A 20,605-nucleotide genomic window follows, 5' to 3' on the forward strand; every position below is an offset into this window, starting at 1 on the left:
ACCACGAGCAGATGAAATTTATTCCAAGTATGCAAAGCTAGTTCAACACTAATTAATATAATCCTTCTATCAACCGATGTGTTAGTTTGCTCAGGCTACTATAATTAATAGTATAGACTGGGTGGATTAAACAACAGACACTTATTGCTCACAATTCTGGAAGCTGGCAAGTCCAAGAGCAAGGTACTGGCAGATTCAGTTCCTGGTCAGAACCCTCTGCCTGCTTAGAGACTGTCACCTTCTCACTGTGTCCCCACATGTCTCTGATCTCCTTGCTCTTCTTCTTTTTTTTTTCTTTTTAGAGAAAGTGCTTATAAGCAGGGCTTAGGCAGGCAGAGGGAGAGGGAAAGAAAGAATCTTAAGCAAGCTCCACACCCAGAGTGGACCCCAACACGAAGGTCGATCTCATGACTCTGAGATCATGACCTGAGCTGAAATCAGAGTTGGATGCTTACCAACTGAACTGCCCAGATTCTCCTCTCTTCTTCATCTTATAGAGACAATGCCTATCTTGAGGTCTCCATATTCACCATCTCGTCTCAGCCTATTTACTTCCCAGAGGCCATGTCTCTAAACACTATCACATTGGGAATTAGAACGTCAATATATACATTTGGGGGGGACACAAACATTTAGTCCATAACAATAAGCTAAACAAGAAAAATTATGTAATCGTATCAACAGATGCAGAAAAGGTGTTTGACAGAATCCAACACCCATTCATGGTAAAAACAAAACCCTCAGAAAAATAGGAATTGAGGAGAACTTTCTCAACATGATAAATAGCATCTATATAAAACCTACAGCTGACATCATACTAAATAGTAGAACACTGAACTCCCCTCTAAGATAAGGAACAAGGCAAGGATGTCTGCTCTTACCACTCATATTCAATATAGTGTACAAATTCTAACCACTGCAATGATGCAAGAAGAAAAAAAGGCATGCAGATTGGAAAAGAAGAAATAACTCTTTTTGTGCAGATGATGTGATTGTCTACGTAGAAAATATTAAGGGATCAACAAAAAACTAAAACTAGTAAGAGTTTGGCAAACTTGCAGGGTAGAAGATCAACACACAAAATCAACTGCATTGCTTTATACTAACTGTGAACATGTGGAAATGGAAATTAAAAACACAATACCCTTGGGACGCCTGGGTGGCTCAGTGGTTGAGTGTTTGCTTTTGGCTCAGGTTGTGATCCTGGGGCCCCAGAATCGAGTTTTGCATCGGGCTCCCTGCAGGGAGGTTGCTCTTCCCTCTGCCTATGTCTCTGCCTCTCTGTGTCTCTCATGAATAAATAAATAAAACCTTAAAAAAAAATAAAAGCACAATACTCTTTATAGTCACTTTAAAGGGAATTAAATACTTAGGTGTATTCTTACCAAAACAAGGATATGAAACCTTATAAAAAAGTGGTGAAGGGAATCAAAGGAGACCTAAATAAATAGAGTTGCATACCAGGTTCACAGAAAACTCAACATAGTAAAGATAACAATTCTCTCCAAATTGATCTTTAGATTGAATGTGGTTTCTATTCAAATTCCAGCATAGTTTTTTTTTTTGCACATATAGACAGACACATTCTAAAATGTATGTGGAGAGGCATAGACCCTAGAATAGGTGGGAAAAAGTAAATTGGGAGTAATTACTCTACTAGATATTAAGGCTGAAAATGTAGCTACAGTAATTGAAAGAGTACAGTATTGGCAGAAGAATAGACACAGAAATCACAGAACACAATTAACAGAACACCCAGAAATAGACCACACTGTTTTTATTATGACAATACAAAAGCAATGCAGTAGAGGAATTCTCCACAAATGATGTTGGAGCAATTGGATGTCCATAGTTTCAAAAAATGAACCAAATACCGTATATAGAAATTAACTCCAAATGGTTCATTACCTTAAATGTAAAATTATAAAATTTTTAGAAAAAAATCAAAAGAGAAAATCTTCAGGACCCAGGGCCAGGCAAAGAGTTCTTGGACTTTATACCTAAAACATGATATATAAAAGGAAAACTTGATAAAGTGGATTTCATTAACTTTAAAAAGTTTTGCTGTGTGAACAACTCTGTAAATGATGACAAGGCAACCAATGGTCTGGGAGAAAATATTTGCAAACTACATATTTAATAAAGGATTCGTATCTAGAATGTATAAAGTAACTATTATAACTCCAATAGCAAAATAATGAACAATCTTATGAGAAAATGGGCAAAAGACATGAAGAGACATTTCACTGAAGAAAATATATGGTTTGCAAATATGCAAATGAAAAGATAATAAATATTTTCTTATCTGATTACTGTGGCTAGGAGTTCCAGTATTATGCTGAATAAAAGTGGTCAGAGTAGATGTCCTTGTCTTGTTCCTGATCTTAGGGGAGAAGCTCTCAGTTTTTCACTGTTGAGTATGATATTAGCTGTGGGTTTGTCATGTATGGCCTTTATTATGTTGTGCTTTGTTCCCTCTAAGCCTACTTTGTTGAGGGTTTTTATCATGAATCTACGTTGTACTTTTTCAAATGCTTTTTCTGTATCTATTGAAATGATCATAAGGTTTTTATTCTTTCTCTTGTTGATAACCTGGTCTCGTTGATTGATTTGTGAATACAGCCCGATTTTTAAAATAAGCAAAGAACTTGAGAAGTTTCTCCAACAAAGATATAGATATGGTCAGTAAGCACATGACAAGACGTTTAGTAGCACTAGTCATTAGGGAAATGTATAGCAAAATCATAATGTGATACCTCACACTCATTAGAATTGCTATTATCAAACAAAGCAAACAAAAAGTAAGTGTTTTAAGAACATGGAGAAATTAGAACACTTAAACCTTGCTGGTTGGAATATAAGATGGTGCAGCTACTCTGGAAAATGATTTGGTGGGTCCTGAAAAAGTTAAAAATGGGATTAGCATATAATTTGGCAATTCCACTTCTAGGTGGGACTTGAAGAGATGTTTGTACACCCACGTTCATACAGCATTATTCACAATAGCAAAAGTGAAAGCAACCCATATGTCCATCAGCAGATTAAAGGATAAGCAAAATGCTGTATGTTCATGAAATGAAATATTATTATTCAATCTTAAAAAGGAATTAAATACTGATACATGCTATAACATGGATGAACCTTGAATGTGTGTGCTCAGTGTAATAAGCCAGATACAAAGGACAAAATTTTGTATGATTTCACTTGTATGAAGTACTTAGAATAGGCAAATTCATAGAGATAGCAAATAAAATAGAGATTGGCAGGGGTTAGGAGGAGGTGAGTGGACGGAGGATTGATTATTGTTTAATGGATACAGCTTGTTGGGAAAATGAAAACATTGGAATTTTTTTTAAATTTTTAAATTTGTAAAAAGTTTTTAAAATTGGCTCCATGTGCAACATGGAGCCCAATGCAGGGCTTGAAACTCATGACCCTGAGATCAAGACCTTAGATGACATCAAGAGTCAGATGCTTAACTGACTGAGCCACCCAGGTGCCCCCAAAACTTGGAATTTGATAGCGGTGATGGTTGTACAACATCATGACTATGCATAATGTTACTGAGTTGTACACCTCAAAATGGTTAAAATGGTTAATTTTTATGTTATGTATACCTTACCACAAATAAAAAATATCAGCAACAAATTGACCCAAGAAGAAGCAGAAAACTTAAATAGTCTAGTTACTGTAGAAGATTATAAACATGATTAAAGATGCAGCTTTAAAAAAGTACTAGGGCTGAGGGATCCCTGGGTGGCTCAGCAGTTTGGCGCCTGCCTTTGGCCCAGGGCGCGATCCTGGAGTCCCGGGATCAAGTCCCACATCGGGCTCCCTGCATGGAGCCTGCTTCTCCCTCTGCCTGTGTTTCTGCCTCTCTCTCTCTATGTCTATCATGAATAAATAAATAAATAAATCTTTTAAAAAAATAAAAAAAATTAAAGAGTACTAGGGCCAAATGGTTAACCCTGTTCCATAGTTTAGCAACAACAAAAAAATAGTTCCATTGTTATTTAAACTATTCTAAGCATAGAACAAAATGGAAAGCTAGATTTGGTTTATGAAACCAGCACAACCTGAATACAAAAACCAAGTAAGTATGAGAGAGAGAGAGAGAGAGAAAGATACAGTACAAGAAGTATAGATCAACCTCACTTATGAACATAGATATAAAATAATAACATTACTTAGATTAATAACATTACTTAGAAGGATACAGTATTTATCAAAAGAATAATACTGTGTGATCATGTAGGGTTTGATCCAGAAATGCATGGTTGGCTCCATAATTCAATATGCCAACAAGTTAAAGGAGAAAACTACATGATTATATTAATAGTTGCTGAAAAGGCAGTGATTTCTAGTAAAAAAAAATATATATATATATATATATGAATATGAGAGGACAGTTCTGATCTCTTGACCATAGTTCATTCTGCATTGGACCACCGTGTTTCGTTCTGTCAATGCATCAACTGATTGAAAATGCTAAGCAGCAATCTGTGAGGAATATGGGGGCCATGAAGTCATGCTTTATCACTTAGGGACAGATGTACTATAGGAACTGATGGAATCCTTAACAGCCAACTAACTTGCTTGAAGTATTTTGGTTCTTCTTTTTTTTTTTTTTTTTAAGATTTTATTTATCTATTCATGAGAGACACAGAGAGAGGCAGAGACATAGGCAGAGGGAGAAACAGGCTACATGCCGGAAGCCTGACGTGGGACTCGATCCTTGAATTTGGATCACGCCCTGAGCCAAAGGCAGATGCTCAACCGCTGAGCCACCAGGGGTCCCAGTATTTTGGTTCTTCTTGCTGGTGGACTTTTCTAGAAGCAAGCCTGACCCTGGCAGTTACTGGATCACCTTAAAAAGAAATCTAATTAATTAAGCTATTATATTTGAATAATTGTTTCTTAACAATATACATTTCAAATCATCTCACCAAATTATTTATAATTATCAGGCTATCCCCAAAGTAAGACTTAGAGAAATATTATGAAGATTTTGGCATAGAAAGTTGGTAATTTGAAAAGGGAGGATTATTTTACGGGACAATTCTTGTACCCCTGCCCTTGTGTGATTGGACTGTTGATCCTCAGCACAGGAATTTTACATCTGCCCCCATTACATTTTGTCTTGTGAAAATTCGTGTATTCTTCCAATATGAGATTTTCTTGGATCCCAATTTTTGTCATCCAAGGAATTTAGTTAGTCTCTTGCTGCTTTTTTGTCACCTATAGTCTCATTAAGATGTGATAAGTCACTCATCCAAGTAGACAGGTAGATAAGATTCTTTTCCAACAAGGAAAGAAAGCTCCGAAGGTTCATTGGTATGTATGTATGTATGTATGTATGTATGTATGTATGTATGTATTTTAGTGGTGGGGAGGCGCAGAGGGAGAGGGAGAAAGAGAATCTTAAGCAGGCTCCAGGCCAAGCATGGAACCTGACTTGGGGCTCCATCTCAAAACCCTGAGATCATGACCTGAGCCGAAATCACAAGTCGGATGCTTAATCAACTGAGCCACCCAGGTGCCCCTCTGAAGGCTTTTTAAGCTATCAACTTTTTAAAAATAAAAGTTGTACTGTCTCAGTCTCCTTCGATCCATGGTACTTTTTCTTTGCCCATTTTCTCCTGAATTCCTTCATAACTTTCTTTTCATTGAATCATAAATCTGGGAAGGACTGAATTTTTCAACCCAAATCTATACCATTCTAGGCAGTTGGGATTTGGGGAACACTGTCTATTAGAAGAGGACCCAGGGGCACCTAAGAAAGTTGGGGGGGTTTCTACAATTTAAAATCTAAATGAGGTTCCAAGTGGCCAGGGTTCTAGATCTATGCAGTTCTGCCAGAAATTAGATTTATAGTCTTACAAAATCATAGAACCTCTATTACTCTTACTATCCTCATCCAAATTAAACTCTCAAAGACCCTTATCAATCTGAACATTATTCTGTTTCTAAAATATGTTGCTCTTATTTTACCAGCATTGCATCTTTCTCTTGCCTCCTATCTCTCTTCCCTTGCTTCTTTCTTTAATGCCACGGATAATGTAGACAGACGTTTCTTGCCTCAGTAAAGATTGCATGACCCTGATCTATTTCATGATCTCCTGAAGAAAGGAAGTCTTGTCATTTTGAAGTTATTATATTAATCTAACCTAAATTCTTCCTCCCTAAACTGTTTCCCTTCCTGTGGGTAACATCTGTGCAACTGCCCACCTTGTAACAACTTCCAATTAAGAGATTTAACCGTTTTATTTTTTTGAGCTACTGAGTCCCGGTTCCTTCATCCTTGCCGCTCCCCTCTTCAGAGTCTCCAGCCTTTTTATTCCTTTGGGTTCTGTCCCAGGGCTCTGTGTGACTTTGGTCATAAGCATGTCATTGAACAAAGGCAGTGTTCCAAGAATGGGTAAACACAGCACCCTTTCTTCTCATTTTTTTAAATTGAGATATGATTGACATATAATATTTTATTAGTTACAGGTAAACAACATAATGATTCAATATGTGTATATATTGCCTTCTCACTTTTTAGGCCTGCTCTCTCTTAGACCAGGCAGCTGCCAGAGGGTCAGGGCTCATCATTCACGGGATCATTCATTGTCAGTCTGAAAGGCTTGCTCTTTACTAAGGATGATCTGGGATACCTAAGCACGAGAGAAGAGCTGGGACCCAATGTCTGAATCCTGGCTAAAGTAATGAGTGACCAGGGTCATGGCCACATGGAGTCTGTAGAAAAGGAGTCTTTCTAGGTTTCTGTCGGTTGTAGTTCTCAAATGGTCCCTAGTCCCCCTCCCTCAGCTCAGCTCTTTCTTAGGAGTCTCTCCAGTAACCATTCCTGTCCCCCGAGGATTGTCAGTGACAGGGTTAAGCCCCATATCTGAACACCTGGTGGGAACAAAACACCTCCACTTCCTTTCAAGGTGTATTTTAAGCTGGTTACCTTTGGCTAGTCTCCCTTGTCATCCCCACCGGTAGGAGATCTTTATCTGAGCAAGAATCCTCCTCCTGGAATGCTCCCTGACAGAACCCAGCCCCTCCAGCCTGGAGCTGGCCTCTTCAGAATGAGAAGCAAGGATTGCTTCATTCTGTATACCCTTCATGGTCACCTCTGAGTGTAATTTATGGATCCTGCCTGCTGGAATAGGACTCTGCTGTTCATGCAGCAGTTCTGCTCGAAGTTGGGACCCATCAGGCTGACCTGCATAATAAAGCAGCCCCCTTAGACCAGAATCCCAGAGTCGCTGATACTGAGGCCACTTTTTTTGTGGTTATTGCCTGGCAACATCTCAAGGCCCTTTGCTGTTTAGTTCTCCAGGAGTGGACAGGTGCTGAGTCTCTGTCTCACTCTGGTTAAATCAAGGGAAATGTGCATTCCCTGCAGGGTCTTGTGTCCTCTCACTGCTACTGGTCTCAGATGGCCTATCCTGATGCCAGGGAAGGTTGGAGCAACTGGTACCTTTAAAGGGTCCCAGGCAGGGATTTATAGCCTCCGGATGCACATTAGAATCACCCGGAACTTCAAACTCCTATTCATATTCTTCCAACCCTAGGCTGAGAGAATACAGTCCTTTGGGGGTAAATTTTGGGTTTGTTTTTATTTTAAGATTTCAAGTAATTCTAATATGCAAACAGCCTGAAAATCAGTGGTTTACATCAGTGGCTCTCAAAATGTCATCCCCTACTAGCAGCATCTGCCTCTCCTGGGAACTTGTTAGAAATGCAAATTCTTAGTCTCCACTCTAACCTACTGAATCAGAAATTCTGAAAGGGCCCCGATACCTATCTGTCCTTTGTAACAAGCCGTCCAGGAGATTCTGGTGCCCAATAAAGTTTGAGAAGCGCTGGTTTAAGGTATAATATTAATAAAAAAGGAAGATAGTTATATGTGACCTATTGATATAACTTGCAAAAGCATCAGTAGAAAAGATGCAGTGAAAAAGATTAGATAAAAATAATAGCTGTGGGATGCCTGGGCGGCTCAGTCAGTTAAGCATCTGACTCTTGGTTTTTGCTGCAGGTCATGATCTCAGGGTTGTGAGATTGAGCCCATCGTTGGGTGCCCCCCTTCAGTGCAGAGTGTACTTGGGATTCTTTCCCTCTCCCTCCCCCTTTGCCCCCGCTTAAATAAATGAATGAATAAATAAATAAAAGATTTTAAAATGGGGTACCTGTGTGGCTCCGTCGGTTAAGCGTCTAACTCTTGGTTTTGGCTCAGGTCATGATCTCAGGGGTCCTGAAATGGAGCCTGCCTCAGGCTCTGTGCTCAGCATGGAGTCTGCTAGTCCCTCTCCCTCCCCCATCTGCACCTCCCTACCCCCCCATCTCTCTACTCCAGTGCTTATAAGCTCTCACACGTGCTCTCTCTCAAGCTAATAAATAAATAAATGTTAATAGTTATTTAAAAATGATAATAGTTGTATTTGGTGGTAGAATTACCGATTTTTAATTTTCCAAATTTTTAGTAATGTCATTATATTGCTCACACACTCTTTTCAGAAACAGAAACTCTGGGTTGTGGTGGTGCAGTATTTTAGTGTTTTGTACTGACAGGTGGGGTTGAGAGCATCACGAGGAATGTAACTAGAGGAATGACTCGTGCCTGGACAGGCCCAACAGGGCAGGTTTCACCTGAGGGCCTATAGCTTTCCTGGAGAGGATTATCCTACCCCCTCTTTATCTCCTCCTATGGTTCTTAGCCCGGTCACTCACCTGGGAGGGTGTAGAACAACAGATGCCTGGGCCCCACCGCAGAGAGTTGAGTCAGAAACTCTGGAGAAGGGACTCACACATCAATATAGGTGGACAAACAGACCAACCTGCCCAAGTTATTAGCTGTAGAGTGAGAACAGAAAACCTCTCTCCTTGTCCTTGAGATTCTAAGGAAACCAGGTGATTTCCAGAGGTCATCATCTGGGAGTCTTGGGAACTTCCTAACTGTGCGACGTGGAACCCCTCTGCAAGGAGAGAGCTTCACACACACACACACACACACACACACACACACACACACACACAGCAAGTGGGCAGCAGGTAGGTGGGTCAGAGTGTGGGGGCCAGAGTCAGATGGCTTAGGGGTGAATCCAGGCTCTAATTACTTGCTTTATAACATAGAAAAAGTGACCAGATCCCTCCATGCCTCAGTATTGTCATCTCTGAAATGGAAATTTCTCACCTAAATACAGTGCCTACCTCATAGGGTTGTGAGGTGGCCTGAATGAGCTAGTACATGTAACATTCTTAAGATATCACATAGGAAGTATCCCATAAATACTAGCTGCTGCTGTTTCTTGCTCTTGTCCTTATTATTAATGGTTTACCTGAGCCTCCAGAGCCCAGGTTGAGTTGAGTTGAATTGAACTGGGGAAGCCAAGGACAAATGGGTGCTTCAAAAATTTCTTCTTTTTATTGTTTATAGTTCATAGTCTTTCTCCTTTTCCTGTTTCTTACATTGGCCAGTCCCACGGGCATGAAGATGAGAGCAGTTGAATCCTTGGCCCTAAGTCATTCAGAGACTTCTCTAAGGGTCGGTTATTATTTGCCCCCTCACACTTAGGGGGATTGCAGCTTTCCCCATTTGCCGGGGTTGACCTTGAGATGTCCCTGTGTGTTGGGTGGGAGCAGTAACTTTTTTTTTTTAGTATTTTATTCAGTTTGCCAATATATAGTATAACACCCAGTCCTCATCCCATCAATTGCCCTCCTTAGTTCCCGTTACTCGGTTACCCCATCCCTCCACTCTCCTCCCCTTCTGCAACCCTTTATTTGTTTCCTAGAGTTAAGTCTCTCATGGTTTGTCTTCCTCTCTAATTTTTGCCCCATTCAATTTCCCCTCCTTCCTCATGGTCCTTTTCACTATTTCTTATATTCCACATATGAGTGAAAACCATATAATTGCCTTTTCTCCAATTGACTTATCTCACTCAGCACAATACCCTCCAGTTCTATCCACGTCAATGTAAATGGTAGGTATTCATTCTTTCTGATGGCTGAGTAGTATTTCATTGTACATATATACCACATCTTCCTTATCCATTCATCTGTCAAAAGACATGGCTCCTTCCACAGTTTGGCTATTGTGGACATTGCTGCTATGAATATTGTTGTGCAGGTGTCCCATCGTTTCATATCTGTATCTTTGGTGTATATACTCAGTAGTGCAATTGCTGGGTCATAGGGTAGTTCTATTTTTAACTCTTGAGGAACCTCCACACTGTTTTCCAGAGTGGCTGCACCAGCTTACATTCCCATCAACAGTGCAAGAGTGCTCCCCTTTCTCCACATCCTCACCAATATTTGTTGTTTCCTGTCTTGTTAATTTTAGCCATTCTCACCAGTGTAAAGTGGTAAGTCATTGTGGTTTTGATTTGTACTTCCCTGATGGCAAGTGATGTGGAACATTTTATCACGTGCTTGTTGGCCATATGTAGGTCTTCTTTGGAGAAATGTCTGTTCATGAGCAGTGACTTTTCTGATTGGCTCTACTTTTGTTACTTTTCACAATATAATGTCATAGAAAACCAAATGCATTTCTGCTTCTTTTTTGCTCTCCACCTTTGGTATGTGTGTGTGAGTGTGTGTGTAAGGGAGTTGGTCTTGTGTTAGGAAACCCCAGGGAACAGGAATGAGACAGCTTCAGGTTCCATGGGAAACCAATAACTATTGCCTTTGCAGCTGCTATACTTTTACCTGATGCCAGAAAAGCAGCCACATGTGTGAGGGGGACACTGACTCCTCAGAGAAGTCCCCATGTCACTGTTGCACCTGCTTAAATACTTATGAAGCCCCTAGATGTCTACACTTCTCTGAGGGCCTGAGACATCCCAAAACCTGGAGTCCGCAGCCATTCCCATACTCTCCATTTCTCTGACATCAAGCCTGGAATTGGAATTTGCTCCTGTGTCCCAGGTAGCCTCAGTCTGCCTGTGGCTCAGGAGCACTGTCTGTCTCCTCCTTAACTTGGCCCCATACTACCCCAGAGTCAACCTGCTTCATCATTCATGGAAGGCACAGTCCTGCCCTCAGGGGATTATGGCCTAGTTGGAAGGAAAAGCCAGGGCCCAGGGTGACAGAATGTGATGGTTTCTTAAGAGGAAGCTGAGATGCTGTGGGAACAGAGAAGACAAGTCTGGGAATGCTTCTTGGGGAATCTGAGAAGTCATAGTTTAGAGAAGAACATTCCCAGGAAGAAGGCCCATCTAGCAAAGATGTAGAAACTGGGAACCATGAGCCATATTTCAAAAATGGAAGTGGACAAGTGGATCAGGATTGCCCAGTTGGAGGGGCGCCTCGGTGACTCAGTCAGTTAAGCATCCAACTCTTGCTTTCGGCTCAGGTCATAATCTCAGGGTTGTGAGATTGAGCCCTGCATCAGGCTTTGTGCTGAATGTGGAGCCTGCTTAAGGTTCTCTTTCTGCCTTTCCTTCTGCCCCTCCCCACCCCTAAAAAAAAAAAAAGAAGAAGAAGAAGAACTGCCCAGTAGGAACCTTGACCTCTCAGCTGGAGCCTAACTGAATATCCAAGTGATCTGATTTCCAACACTTTACCCAGGTCTGTTCACCATTGAAAATATCCCACTGATCTTTGCTAAGGCAAAAGTGTAGGGATGCCAAGGGGGAGAGGGAACAATTGGGGTATCTTCAGGGGTGAGGACTGAGGACAGCTGGCGGGAAGGAAAACCCATCTTAGATGGTGGATCTTATCTTTTCTGGCATTAATCTGCTCATTTATCCTACTTCAATTTATGGGGTGAATAGTGGAGGCGATTCCTATTTTAGAGGTGGGAAAATGGGCTTAGGAGAATATCATGCACAAAGTCACAGGTGTTATTAGTCAGAGCTGAGATTTGAACTTGGCTCATCAGGCTCTAACACCTCAAGCCTGTCCTTTCTCCACAGAAAAGATTCTCTGCTGACTTTGGATTAGGAAGGTGCCTCTAGTCCAGGGCCATCTTGTTAGTAATTTCTAGTTTCTAAATGGCCCTCCTAGATGTGACCTGGTTTGAACCACAGCAGCATTTCCTTCTGCCTTCTGATTATTTGTGTTCACTTGGGCAAACCCTTTTGCCTCCTTGGGCCTCAACTTCTAACCAGTTATATCTGGTTACTGATGAGGATGTTCCTCAGGCTGCTCTGCCTGACACCTGGAGTCTCTTTGTCCTTTGTCCTCTTCTCCAGGCTCTCTCCAGTGGCTTCTCTCCATCAAGGTTTATATTTTCCAGTTGCCCAGAAGCACTTGTCTCCCACCATCCTGTCAGCCTTGCTCACAGCACACACATCTGTCTCCTCACAAACATGACAGACTTCCCTGTTTCCTAATGCCTTAGAAACTTAGTGAAGGTCATCATCAGACGTCCTTAGCAAGGACATGTGATGACAGATGGATCCTGGGACCAGGCCCAGTGAGTGGAACCCGCTTATTTTGCTCCATCTGATCAGCTGTGGACCTTTCATTGAAAGAATCAAGGTTAAGCAGTGTGCACTGAGACGACTGCTAGCCAAGGAAGGTCACTCCATCTCCTCTCAGACATTGCCTTTTTATGAAGGCTTTTTATAGCCCACTTTCTTGGGAGTAACTTTTTTCTTAATTAAGAATTCTAATTTTAAAGTGAGCTCTGACCTCTTTCTTTATAGAATCATTCTACTGCTTTGATTGCATTTCATGGGTAGAAATTAAGATCCTTTATTGTCTGCTATCTCTGTTTTCCAAACGGCTGGTTACCCATGGCAAACTGACACTTTATGGAGATCATAAATGAGTTTATCCTGCTAGAATATCAATAAAGCTCCTTGGAAAGTTTTATCGAGGTACTAGAAGGACATAAGAGACTATTAGCTCCCTTCCTTTTTTAAAAGATTTTATTTGTTTGAGAAAGAGAGAGAGCGAGGGACTGAGCACAAGGTAGGGGGTGAGGGAGAAGCAGGCTCCCTGCTGAGCAGGGATGTGGGGCTTCATTGCAGGATCCCAGATCCATGACCTGAGCCGAAGGCAGATCCATAACCAACTGAGCACCCAGGTGCCCTCTTATCCTCTTATTAAGAATGCACAGGGTGTGCTTCAGCATGGGTGGGAGCTGTAGCTAAATGACTTCTGAAGCAGAACGTAGAACATTTCTTTAGAGTGAACTTGAGGGAGAATGCAAAGGGAATATGATGCCTCCTTTAGAATTTGAAGAAGTTGGAATTTGGCAAGGCCAGTTCTCTGGATAGAAGTTGATTTACACTGAAGAGCGTTATTCTGAGTATTACTTCCTGTGTACCTCAGGAACCAGTCATCTCTGCGACCCAACCACAGGGCCAAGAAGCCTCCTCAAGTGCACAGGGAGATGTGTACACAAATGTGTCTGCAAACCCCTGAAAGATCCGGGGTGCCCATCAGTAGAGCATGGGTGAATAATAAATAAATGAACCGGAACTACATGTGACAGTATGAAAAAGAAATCTAAAATATATAACATTGGACAAAAATATTGGCAAATGATATTTTAATAGTTTAATGCTACTTATGTAAGGTTTTAAACTAAGCAAAAGAGTGTTTAGTTATTATTTATGACAATAAATGCATAGTAAAATACAATAGGTGGCAAAAGAATGAAGAATACCAAATTTAAAAGTGATTACCTCTGGAGCTGGAGGACTCTGGGAAATGTTCACAGGGAACATATCTGGTTTCTTAAAGTGATTGCTAGGTATGTACATTGAAAATATTATTCAGGGATCCCTGGGTGGCGCAGCAGTTTGGCGCCTGCCCTTGGCCCAGGGCGCGATCCTGGAGACCTGGGATCGAATCCCACGTCGGGCTTCCGGTGCATGGAGCCTGCTTCTCCCTCTGCCTGTGTCTCTGCCTCTCTCTCTGTGACTATCATAAATAAATAAAAAATTAAAAAAAAGAAAATATTATTCATATTTTTGAGGCTGAAATATGTTGCAATTTTAAATTTGGTTTTACAAAGGGAGAACCTATCCAAAACAGTTTGGCCAGTAGTTTCAATTTTTAATAATTACTAACCAGATTTTTCTGGGGGCTGATTAACTTGAGATTTTGTTGTTCTCTCATCTTTTGCCCCATCCAATTCATTGTGGTCACTTCATCATCCTTGAGCACCAGGGGGAAAATAAGAGAAGACAAGAAACTCCTCATTTTCCTATTTGTTTGTTGAGTATGGAGTAGAAATTATGCACTGAAGGAAATCTTTACATTTTTAGCATATTCATTTATCACAAGGCTCATAACAGGTTAACTGAGACACACTTGAATTCTGGGTAAATATATAAGGACTTCCTGCTGAACTGAAGGGGAAGGGGCCTGCCACTGTGTAAATATTTTTTTTTAAGATTTTATTTATTTATTCATGAGAGACACACAGAGAGAGAGGCAGAGACACAGGAAGAGGGAGAGGCAGGCTCCATGCAGGGAGCCCGACGTGGGACTCGATCCCGGGACTCCAGGATCATGACCTGAGCTAAAGGCAGACGCACAACTACTGAGCCACCCAGGCGTCCTTACTGTGTAAATCTTGCTCCAGGTCCCCACTCTGCTCCAGGGCAGTGTTTCTTAGTTTTTTTTTTTTTTTTTAAGATTTATTTATTTATTTTAGAAAGAGTGTGTGCAAGCAGCGGGAGAGGCAGAGGGAGAGAATCCAAGTAGACTCTACACTGAGCACAGAGCCTGACACAAGGCCTGGTTCCATGACCCTAAGATCATAACCTGAGTTGGCACTAAGAGTTGGGCGCTTAACTGATAGTCACCCAGGTGCCCTCGGGGCAGTGGTTTTGATGTCCTGTTCTGAAATCAGTGTTTGTTTTGCCTTAACAGCATGGCCGGACCCCCCTTCATCTTGCTGCCAATAAGGGCCATCTTTCTGTGGTCCAGATCTTGCTGAAGGCTGGCTGTGACCTTGATGTCCAGGATGATGTGAGTAGAAGCCACATTCTATTGGGATGGGATGTTAGGAGATCTTGTCTGCCTAGAAATCCACAGTACAGTGTGTAACCAGCTATAAGGTGGAAGAGTAGAAGTTGCACTTCTACCATTTTTTAGCTTTATCTTGGTCCCCATGGCGGGAAGAACTTCCTCTTAAAGACCTGCCCTGGGATCCATTCTCAGTAACAAGCTAGAGTTTGCAACGGTGCGGTAGTTTTTGCTTCATGGTTCATGTCCTATCTAGTATCATCCAAGTGTAGAGCCTCAAAGGGCGTTTTGCCTATGTCCTGTCTTGGTGTGAAGGAGCACACTACACACAGACACACGCATATGCACACGTACACACACTAGAGTGAATGTGGGCAAGGCCTGTTGGAAATGTGTAATTGACTAGGCTTACTACTAGAAAAAGTAGGGCTTAAAAACTTAATTTCTTCCTTTTCTCACCTTGATTTCTCTTAGTGTACATTTAGTTAAAGAGGATCTGTTCAAAGAAAAAAAATAACTGATACCATGGAATCCAAGAAAAAGGTAGCCTGCTGAAGGAATTCCTTCTGGGGCAATGCCTTTATTAAGACTTATTTCTGAGTCTTTCATTCAGATTATCTAGAGAAAGACTCTGATTGGCTCCTTTGGAGTCAAATATCTATTCCTGAGTCAATCATCAGTGGCTGGGGTGACGTCACATAGTGCACAGGCTTGCCTTGGTCTTTGGGGATATAGATTCTCTAAAAGGAAGATAGAGATAAGATTATATAAATTGTCCTCCAATGAGCTATTACCGAAGTCCTATGATAATGTGATTGGAAATTATTTTCAGAAATTCTATTTTTTTTAAGGTTTTATTTATTTATTCATGAGAGACAGAGAGAGAGAGAGAGGTAGACACACAGGCAGAGGGAGAAGCAGGCTCCATGTAGGGAGCCTGATGTGGGACTCGATCACAGGTCTCCAGGATGACACCCTGGGCCAAAGGCAGGCGCCCAACCGCTGAGCCATCCAGGCGTCCCTATTTTCAGAAATTCTAATTTCAACTTTAATTTGTGTGGTAGGACCCTAACAAATAAATTTTGTGAGGAATACAAAATCTTAAAGAATTTGCATTTATCATAATCTCTTCCTGATTCACCTTTAATAACTGTGGTTACAGAGTGTTAATCAAATTTCAGACCCTCAAGTATGCTAGCATATAGGTTACCATAATGCTTCTAATTTTGTGTAATCATCTGTGCAATGTTCTGAAACTTGGCAGACACACAAGATGGACAGTATTCGTAAAGAAATAACTAAATGTCATTGTTTTACGTACAGGCAGAAGGCTGTCCAATATCATTCTTAAATCTCTGGTTATATTTGGAAGTTGTTGGGTCATCAAAACTGTTACTTTCAAAAGATGCTGATTTAGCTTTTAGCTGTTGATTTCTACTCTGGATCATAATACTTTTTTTCTCCACACTGTAACCATCGTAACATTCCTGATTATATATCATCTCCTTAGATGACAGGAATGAAAATACAATACAAGAAGAGAGAAAAGATTTTGACCACAGAAAAGGCAGGGCATTGGGTGCTGGTGCGGACATGTTGGTCTTCTCTTTGCATAATTAAAGTCCTCACTGGCTCTGCCAGCAAGGCTACCATGCCAGGCGTGCTAACTCCTCTCAACCTAAGTCCTGCATCAAGCTTAGGCTCCGAAAATCACTGTGTTCTCATGTAGCAAAAGCCACGCTAACTTCCTTACAAGTTTATATCAGGCAAGGGTGTTTATATTAGGTAAGGTAGGAAGTAAAATAGGAGTTTTCACAAGGTAGCCAAGGGGAGACATGTCAGCAGAAGGAAGTTCAGCACTACTTTTAGACAGAAACTCCTTCATTTCATTTATTGGAATAATGTATTTTCTTGCATCTTTTCCTTGCCCTTATCAGACAATATATACATTGCTTCTCCTTGATAACTTAAATCAAGACAAAACAAAACAAAAACAGAGCAACAAAACCATGTAAAATCAGTTGGGAAAGGAGAAAGTAGCATTGATCATCATCACTAGTTCTGAAGTAATGCGTTCACCAGAATACTCTTCATGTCTGTCTTCTACATTTTCTGTGCCTGTTGATGATCAGTTTTGAAATTTATGCACGAATTCGAAGAAGAAAACTATGGGTGTTTGTTTTTTAAAGAAGCTGGGACATTAATTATTGGAAAAAATCAGTTCAGAAGTTACCTGTCTTGGATGATGGGTAGAAATAGAGAATGTTAATGTTGTGAAGAATTTACTCCTAACTTCATATTCTACAGATACATTCCCTATGTCATGGTAAGGACTGAGAATTAGTTGAAGAATGACCTCCAGTGGCCTGGAATGGGATTATTATGAATTTCAACCTGTGGAAACAAGTTCTTTAGAATATGCAACTCCAGGAGAAAATCCCCTCTTGCTTCCTGCCAATCCTGTCAACTCGCATTGGAGCTCTAATGCCATCTCTGATTGGTCAATGAGCAACTACATGGCCCCCACCTCAGAAATAGTCCAGGACCCCGTGGCCATGATCAAAGCCACGAAGGAAGAAAAAAATAAGAAAAACCAGAGAAGAAAGGCTAGGAAGAACCCTAGAAGATCAGAGAGAGAAAAAGAGGTCAGCAGCTTGCTTTTGCACACCTGTGCTGTTCTGGGCTTCCTTGCAACATGTCTGTCAGTGCCACCTGGGAAGGATTCCTCCTGAAGAGGGACGTGTTCCACCTCTGTGTGCTTTGGGCTCCTTGGGCTTCTTCCCAGAGCTTAGCTTTGGAATCTCCATGCACTGTGTGCTCACTCTTTTTCACCACGTAGGAGAGAGAATTAAAAGTATTTCACAACAAAGATTTAGACCTCAGAGGTTGCAAGCTCCTTAAATCCCGTAAGTGAGAAACACTGAAGCCAGAAAAATTGAGAGCTGGCAGTTTACGCACTTTGCAAACAGGTCAGCATGTCCCAAATCAAAGTGCCAAACTGCAGGGTTGCTGCTGGCTCTCCAGGTTCCCAGCTGCAGTGTTTTTCCTTCTGCTTCTTTGTAGTTAATCATTCAACAAATACTTCTTGGGCACCTGTAGTGGCCATGGCACTGTGCTAAAGCACTTAGCTAGATGATGCCATAAAGAGGCAGCTGATCTTTTTTAAGGCCTGCATTGAGGTTAATTGACTTCATGGGGTGGATACAGCTTGGAGTAAGTGCAAAGAGCCTTGACAATTTGAATTCTGGCCTAACCGTGCTACCCCGAATTAACTGGATATCCTCGGCGAGGCACTGAATAGCACTGAGCTTTAGTAATTTGTTTGTTTGTTATCAATAAAATGAGAGAATTAGATGCCATTTAGAGTAGAGGGTCAATAAACATGTATTGAACAAACAACTATCGAATGCTGTTAAGAGTGTCATACCTTTTCCAGCATTTTTTTTCAAATTTACAGAATTTCATGGTGTACTTAGATAATACAGAAATAAGGATTATGTCAAAGTTGCCGCCTGGGTCTGTTAATAAGTATGTATTGAGGACACATTTTGTTGTTTTTTGTGTCCCATTTCAAAGACGAAATGTTTCTACAGTAAATTTTATAGGAGAAAAGTAACTGGCCCTATTTCAGTCGAGGGTCTCAGGTGCTTGATGGGGTTGGGTTTGGGGAAGAGGAGCCCTGAGATAGATAGCCCAGGGTGGCCTATTGCTTATATGTTTCATGTCTCTCTGAGTGGCCTTCCGCTCTCATCTTGGTAACTTTGTGGTGGCTGGTATTTATAAGCCAGAGAAAGTGTCTCATGCAGTCCTCTAGAACTGCCCCATCCAGTGTTTGCAAGGCCAATGGCACAGCTCAAGGACAGCCTCCTACAGTGAGGAAAAGCTGATGTTGGCCTTCTTGGCAGTGTTTATCTGACTGATGGGGTCAGGACCCAGGCTCAGAGTGAGTTCTCAGAGGGGAGTAGAGCTGGAGGGGAAGCGGTGGCCTAGAGACAGGCAGTGCCCTCAAAGTCTCTGCAGGAGACATCTGCTCCAGTGGCTTAGGACAATCTATGTTCTCACTGCACCTCACTCACTTAATTAGATCTCCTTGAGTCTTGATAATCCGTCTGGAAATTTACTTTTAAAGGCTAAACCAAAAGTTAGATTTAGCTTCTTTCATCGAGCTAGAGTTTCACAAAGGAAAGTCCTCTCCAGGGAAGCAAAAGATTCATGCTGAGAGCAAGTAATAAATAATAGTGATATTCTAGCTCTGAAGCTGCTTGAACTTGTGATTTAGAGGCAGCTTGTGAAACACAAGAAAACACTTGATCTGCAGCAAGGCTTAGGCTAGACTGCAGCCTCACCAGCTGAGGCCCCTCATGCAATGACTTGGACAGAAAAGTGGCTGACGTGACCCCTGAGTGCCGGGCTTTGTGCACAACACAGATCAAATGGTTAAGTTCTGTTATGTGAAAAGGCAGTTCTCATCAGTCCAAGGAGTGCTGGTTCCAGTGCTGGCAGTCTGTGGGAATATTAAAAGGTCCTGGGAGGGGTGTCTGGGTGGCTCAGTGGTCAAGCACCTGCCTTTGGCTCAGATCATGATCCCAGGGTCCTGGAATAGAGTCCTGCATTTGGGCTTCCCACAGGGAGCCTCCTTCTCCCTCTGCCTGTGTCTCTGCCTCTCTCTGTGTTTCTCATGAATAAACAAATAAAATCTAAAAAAAAAAAAAAGCCATGTTTATCCCAAAAGACTAAGCTGCAGTCTCCCCTTCTTGCAGAGAACAGAACACCATCTATCTTATCAGGTCATCAACTGTACTTGAGGCCCATTTTGGGAAAACCTGTCACCATTCTGATGGGGAAATGGCAGTCTTGGAAATTCATACAGAAAATTTTTAAAAGTTAAGATTTGGGCAGTTTCTCATAGGATGACTTGTTTGTACATAGTGTATGTCATCTGGAAATACTTCCTAGCATGTTTCAGAGGAATGTGTAATGGTTTGATGCACCTCCTGCAACTGCTGATCCAGTGGCCACATTCTTCTTGTGACTGCAAGGCATGCAGAAAGGGTTCTCTTTGAGTAAGGGGTCTGGGAAGGTGGACAAGAAAGTAACCAAGTCTTAATCTAATTTATAATGGAGATAATGGTTTAGAATGCCAAGAGGGAGGGTTCATGATAGAAATGCTGGGGGCAGTGGATAAATCATAATAATGGAGCTAGATGTCCTGACTGATCACACTGCAGAAATCCCTTAATTCTATACATGAATAGTGAGAAGAGATTCTGAGACATGGACAATCCTATTATTGGTATATTGTTACAGCTTAGACTTTTAATAAATAGCAGTTTTCCCTGTTGCTAAAATTGTACATCTTAAATATAAAAAATAGGAAGATATTTAAAAGTATAAGGAAAAAAATAAAAATTACTTCCCCTCATGGATTTTTATTTTATTTTTATTTTTTAAGATTTTATTTATTTATTCATGAAAGGCACACAGAGAGAGGGAGAGACACAGGCAGGGGAAGAGGCAGGCTCCATGCAGGGAGCCTGACCTGGGACTCGATCCCAGGGTCTCCAGGATCACACCCCAGGCTGAAGGGGGCACTAAACCGCTGAGCCACCAGGGCTGCCCCCCCTTATGGATTTTTAAAGGGAGTTTTTTTTTTTAATTTTAAGAAAGTGAATTTGAGTTTTAAATA

At 41.4% G+C, this 20,605-nt stretch overlaps 1 protein-coding gene across 3 annotated transcripts in view; it reads left to right on the forward strand.

Annotated features, from left to right (window-relative positions):
• Positions 1-20,605, forward strand: part of ANKRD6 (ankyrin repeat domain 6) — a 201,088-nt gene that overhangs the window by 147,277 nt on the left and 33,206 nt on the right. For all 3 annotated transcript variants that reach the window (XM_055330658.1, XM_055330657.1, XM_055330659.1), the window contains exon 3: positions 14,824-14,922. In XM_055330658.1, coding sequence (XP_055186633.1) covers positions 14,824-14,922 — 99 coding nt within the window. The remainder of the gene's footprint in view (positions 1-14,823; positions 14,923-20,605) is intronic.

Source organism: Nyctereutes procyonoides, unplaced genomic scaffold (assembly GCF_905146905.1).
Source record: "Nyctereutes procyonoides isolate TBG_1078 unplaced genomic scaffold, NYPRO_anot_genome, whole genome shotgun sequence".
Lineage (NCBI taxonomy): Eukaryota > Metazoa > Chordata > Mammalia > Carnivora > Canidae > Nyctereutes > Nyctereutes procyonoides.